The 5,911-nt window shown below is 43.2% G+C and overlaps 1 protein-coding gene across 1 annotated transcript; it reads right to left on the bottom strand.

Annotated features, from left to right (window-relative positions):
* Positions 1-281: 281 nt before the first annotated feature.
* On the bottom strand, positions 282-5,601 carry LOC131920394 (peroxisome proliferator-activated receptor gamma coactivator 1-alpha-like). The gene is made up of 2 exons (XM_059274740.1): positions 5,554-5,601; positions 282-686 (listed from the first exon to the last, which is right to left on the bottom strand). Exons 1-2 carry the CDS (start codon positions 5,599-5,601, stop codon positions 282-284), a joined length of 453 nt encoding a protein of 150 aa, XP_059130723.1.
* Between the last annotated feature and the right edge of the window lie 310 nt (positions 5,602-5,911).

Raw genomic sequence — 5,911 nt, forward strand, 5'->3', positions numbered from 1 at the left:
GATTTTTTTGAGTTTAGAAATTTTCCATCATGCGAGAAAATTAGGGGTATGAAGCAATAATATAATAGCAATAATCAAAACTGTTCACCTACAAGGTAAAACAAACGGCAATAGACATTAACCCCTTAGTGAAAAAGAAATGCCTTATTCTGTATTAATTCATTTTAGGTACCATTTGCTATGAGGTCACTTTCTGTGGGAACAAAGGGGAGTCAACAGCTTGACACTTTTTTTCTTCCTTGTCCCCGAAGCTTTCACAACCCCTTGTATTTCAACACAGTTTAACACACTCTGCTGTCAGGCCTTAGCGCCTTCATTCTAAAAAGCACCGTTTTCCATAACGTAACAAGCATGGTGTTTCCATAACATAGAAATTCTCTAGCTGCGATGACGAATTGCCTACTGGCAACAATGTAAGAGCACCTATGTGTCCAGGCATGGCACCGCGTCGGTTTGGCCCACGCCAAGGTCGACGAGAAGTTAAATTCTCCAGAGGAGATGCTTACCTCAAATATGTTTGCAGGCTCATTGTTGTACTGGTTGGATATGATTTCTGATTGGTCACTGCACCACTTCAGTCCACCCAGAAAGCTGTCTGTGTCCAAGTCATTCACATCAAGTTCAGAAAGGTCAAGTTCGGGAAGATCTGGGCAAAGAGGCTGGTCCTCACCAACCAGAGCAGCACACTGCAGGAGGCAGCAAAAGAAAAAAAAAAAAAAACAATGGTTATTAACAGCAAGAATTCACTAAACAGCAGTAGCATGTGATAGGAATTAAGTCTGGTTAATTCAACGACAGCACCAAAGCTGGCTCTGGGCTTTAATCGCCAGGGGAAACACCTTCCATTCTTTATTTGCTTAGCTCCCCAGGAGTATTTTGTCTAATTTCCCCCATCCAAATTCTAAACCCAGATCCAAACTAAGTACTATGTCTCCATGAAGGCCTCCTTGAATCTTCCAGTTAAAAACCAACAGAATTCATTCCTACCTCCAGGATAGTTATACTCAGTGAGTTTCAAACCCTCTTATAGTTAACTATGCACATGGTTTTATTCTATTCTTATCATAGGACGGGTTTGAGAGAAGTATACAAGTGGATTTGTACCTTGGAATCACCATCAGATATAATGGATATCCCTATGAACAAGTGCTCACTGAGATAACAGAACTCAAGAATTACACTGGGAAAACTTCTTCTGTGCCCACTCCCTTTAAGTATTATAATCCATATCATTCATTTAGCAACTAATGATGCAAGTCCTCTGACTCATCATGGCTCTCTTGAATTGTTATTTAAATCATTTACTCTCACTTGACTTTTTATGAGTTCTCTGACTTCATCCTTAACAGGTCAAATGGAAGTTCCTTGAGTTAAAGAACAAAATTTATATTATTTTTCGATGTGACCTTTATAGCTTTCACTGGGAATAAGGTGTATGTGTGTGTGTATGTGTGTGAGGGGGTGTCGGGATCACCTGTCATCTAAAAGGGAAAAGCCAAAGTACTGTACCATGATTATTATATTTTGTGTTTTATTGAGGTATGTCAAAACTACAGTTGTTGTGAATTTAAAAATGATCATATTTGTATGGAGATAAGAAATGGTTTCAATATATTGAAAGGTTTAAATACTTATCAGGAGGGCTATTTTATGTTACTTTTTTTTTAACCTCTTTCTGGGGTTCAGAAAGTCTTCCCAAGTCCCTGACCTATTGCCTTCTGAGGAAATCAGAACCCCTTACCAATGAGATGGTCTCCTACATTCAACTGGCTAATTTGTTATTGAGCCAAGTCTGGGTGCTCTAAAGAGCCACAAAGACGCTTACTATGGGGGTCTCATATACGGCAGAGTCACCACAACTCCATCCTTTCACTAGCCATCTGCCTGAATTTAAGCATTCACATGCAGAGAGAAACAAGGTCCCTCCTGCCTTTCCTTTCCAAGGTCGCAGGGAGCTATTTAGTGGTTCCCGTCCAGGCAGCAGTGGGACATAAGGCTGATGAACTTCTTTGACATTTAGATTTTGAAAAACATAAGTTTTGTGCAGACTTGATTTCTGGAGCACCCCTGTCATCGCTGGCAGGCTGTATCACACAGGTCATATGCAGCAGTGTGATCTGGAGCCACACACTCAGGAGTAAGTACTGGGTAATGGAATCAGCAGGTAAGGAGAGGGAGAGCAGAGTCTGCATACCATTGCAGTTGTCCAGAAGACCACCAGGCCCCAGAAGATCCCCAAAGGCAGGCACATGGCCATGCCAAGAAAAAGCTCCCCACTCCCAACAAAAAAGGTCTTCTTTTTCATCTTGTTGGATTTGTCTTTGTATTATCTGAATCAGCCCAAAGCTACAGGCTAGGTTTGTAAGTGGAAGCTGGGCTAAAGAGAGTAGATCACATCCGGTACAGTATTAGTGTTTTGTTATGGATGTAACACTTCCAAGGCTCCATTTTTATCCACACTGCTTATCCTCAGAGCACGAGCCCTTTTCCTTAACTCTTCCTCAACACCGTCAGTGCAGAGACAAGGGGAAAACTTTGTCAACAGTGCTGAAAACTACACAGTACTAAAGAGAGCATCCACATGAAAACTGAAGCAGAGGACAGCCTGGTCTACCTAAGACTGCTAGTCCCAGAGCACAGAAGGCATGTTTTGGAATGGTAAACTGTCACACTGACTTGCTGGGAGACAGCTTCTTGCCATCTCTCTTTAAATACTCTCTCTAAGCAAGACTAGTTTAAAGACCCTATAACTTCCAAGAAAAAAAAAATATATATATATATGAATATAGCTTTTGACTATTATTGAACGGTTAAGATCAATTTGTTGTTTTAGTCTCCTCTCTCTTTCTTTGGGTTTCCCCTCTCTCCCTCTCTCTCTCCTTCCCTCTACTTCTCTCTCACACTGTTCATACTTATTCTTTATGGCTCAAAATAGTGTCTGTGCTTTGCCAATGTTGACATCCTGATCAAATCAATGCTTCTGAATGTGGCATTATCCCACTGATCTAAAAGACATCCGTAGAAGCAACTGTTCCCGTTATCAATTCATAGTCGGACTCAGACAATGCCACACTTAGCAGCCTGAGACCAGGATCTGTCCCTGTCTGACATGCTGGTATTGATGGCTCCCCTATACATCCGTAACAGGTGTGCCTTGCGAAATTACACAGATATTCTGCTGCCACTTTGCAACTGTGACAGCAATTTCACAACTGTGGCCTTAGTTTTACAATAAGATTTAAGAGACTAAGCAGTCGCTAAACACAAAAGGCTAATTATTGTACGTTATTTCACCCCAACAGACTTTTCCCTTAGTTAAGGAGCCGACAATAAATTAGCTTAACTGCATAGATGATAATGATTCATTATAATTAAGTATAATTCTCCATTAACCTTTCAGAGGTTTTGGTGCCATTGATGGTAAATTTTAAAGAGAGAGAGAAGAGAGAGAGTGGACTCCGTAGCATTAATTATATTAATAAAAACGGAATCGTAACTTCTGATAAAAACATTAGTTGAGGTAGGAGGAGGGTTGGAGAGAGAGGCAGTAAAGAATGGCAGTCTTGGTGAAGTGTGTCATGTGAACTGTCTCTATCAATCTTAGTAACCTTATTGTACATCACCTCCATTAAGCTGTGAAACACCCGGGACTCTGGGTAGCTCTGGTGATTTGGGCTTTTATTAACCAATGCACTGTACTGTCATTATGTGTGAAAGGGCATAATAGGTTTTAAGATGACAGCAAACATTAATGATTCAAAAAATGAAAGCTGCCCACGCTACCTGCTGCTTGTAATATTTCGACAAGCAGGGGTGATTCCCAGAGCCACGGCCACGAAGGCACAGGTTTCTAGCAGCTGGCTGTCTGCTGTGTAGCAGTGACTAGCCAGTCACAGCTAACCCAAGACCCAGTCTGAGGCTGGACACTGAGCCCCAATCCCCTCCTCCTTAAGAAAAACAAACAAACAAACAAACAAACTTAAAGCGGTAGTTGTAAACGCCTGGGAAGCTTATTTGCAAACTGCAGGAATTCTGACCATGGAGGCAAATCTACCTCATTTCCTTTAGATCAGCTCTTCAATCTCTGAGCAGCATTAGGAACATACAAGCCGCAAAAATGAAAGTGGATGGAGGCGACCCACAGTGCCAGCCAGACAACCACCCACAGGATACTCTGGCTACTCCAACAATTAGGACTTTGAAGCCACTTAGAACTCAGATTCCCAATAGCCACAGGACACATGAATTATCCATATCTATTCCGCCTTACCAAGAAATCACAAGATAAGAATAATTATAAACCGCAAATACGATCTGCCAAAGCCAGGGGAAGGCAAATAGAGCCAATATCTGCAAACCCAGCAAAGAGTTAAGAATCCAGGACACGCCTGGCTAGATAGGAAAAATGCATTCGCAGGCGGCCTCGCCAAATCATTTTCACTTTAGATGTGTATCGCCGCACCACACGGACATCTTATTTAATCAAATCACGTGTGGCACTTGACCCTCCCCCTTACCCTACGTGCCCCCGCTACCGGGAGGAAGCACCATTGTTAGTTAGCAGCTCCGATCCTCCGCGCAATTCAATTTGGGTCCATCTCACCAGAGTCCACAAAAGTTTCACTTGTTTTCCAACTTGCCCAAACTTTCTGTGAACATTCCATTGTACTGAATGCAAACACGCCGAGGTCCTCTGTCCCCAGCTAGACTCCGGAGATTACGAGGAAACTGCTTGTGTTTTTTCCTCCCCTGTATGAATTGTAGCCAGCAGAGACTGTGGAATTGATGTATTGCGGTCTATTTTTACACAAGCAGTGAGTAGCTCCACACACGGTCTGCATAAACTCCATTCTCTCCCAGCTTCAGGCAGCTCTCCGTGGTACAGAGAGATTTAACCATTCGGTTTCTCGCCAGCGAAGGCTGGGATTTTTTTTTTTTTTTTTTTTTTTTCAAACTCGCTAGCCTACCCTTTCAGCCACACACAACTGTTTTAAAGGAAACAGCACCGTCGTTTTGTTTTTTGTGGGAAAAGCAATCTACCTCAGCCCCAGCAGGGTTATTTGGGATCTTGTAAGTTCTCTCTTTAATGAACAGAGAGAGGAGGACAGAAAATAAAAATCCCGACGACAGTCAAAACGGACTCTCTTTGAACACATCCATTATAATGTTTATCTTCATTTTCTTATAAATAGAAATGGCATTTTCCCAAGCAGGCCACTGAACACTGGAAAGACTTCAGCTCCTGATTCATATCAATATCTTAGAGCATAAATATTGCATACGAGTAGAAACAGAGCCAAAGGCACATGAAAAGAGTTTCTAACTGCCACAGACACTGATGACAGCAGCTAAGCTCTGATTTGCTCAAGGCATCTCCGAGCCACCTTAAAATAGCAAACTTATTGGAGTTAAGATAAGATTGAGATTCCCCTTGCAAAAGCTCCCGCCGCCGCGCTACTTTCTAAGTCCCCTCCTTCACCCCAGCCCATCCCCCTCCAGGAATCCTTGCATCTGAGGGAAGCTCCGGTCCTGCAATGCCCAGCCCCAGCTCACCTCTATGTCACTCCATACAGAGTCTTGGCTGCACATGTCCCAAGCCATCCAGGTCCTGAATGACGCCAGTCAAGCTTTTTCAACTACAATCCACTCTGACACACAGCACACACTCATGCAGGCAACCAGCCCCTTACTGAGAGTGAACTGAAGGCACCTGTCTTACTACAGTCCCCAGTCACATGACAAAGCTATTAAAAAGTAGGCTGGGCTGTCACTCACCCAGCCTCCCTTCTCCTGTGCAGCTTGCTGCTCAAACTCCTGACGTCACTCCAAGGCAGCCCTCTGCCTCAGTGAAGTAACGCTTAGAGGGGTGGGGGTGGGGTGGGGGGGGGGAGAATAGAAGAAAGAAAGGAAG

The sequence above is a fragment of the Peromyscus eremicus genome, chromosome 10 (genome assembly GCF_949786415.1).
Source record: "Peromyscus eremicus chromosome 10, PerEre_H2_v1, whole genome shotgun sequence".
Classification (NCBI taxonomy): domain Eukaryota; kingdom Metazoa; phylum Chordata; class Mammalia; order Rodentia; family Cricetidae; genus Peromyscus; species Peromyscus eremicus.

Bases quoted from the DNA above. Each gene is read 5' to 3' on its own strand.
- LOC131920394 (XM_059274740.1), bottom strand. From the start codon at position 5,601: ATGGCTTGGGACATGTGCAGCCAAGACTCTGTATGGAGTGACATAGAG. The intron at 687-5,553 runs GTGAGCTGGGGC...TGCCTCCTGCAG, and splicing joins CTGTATGGAGTGACATAGAG to TGTGCTGCTCTGGTTGGTGA.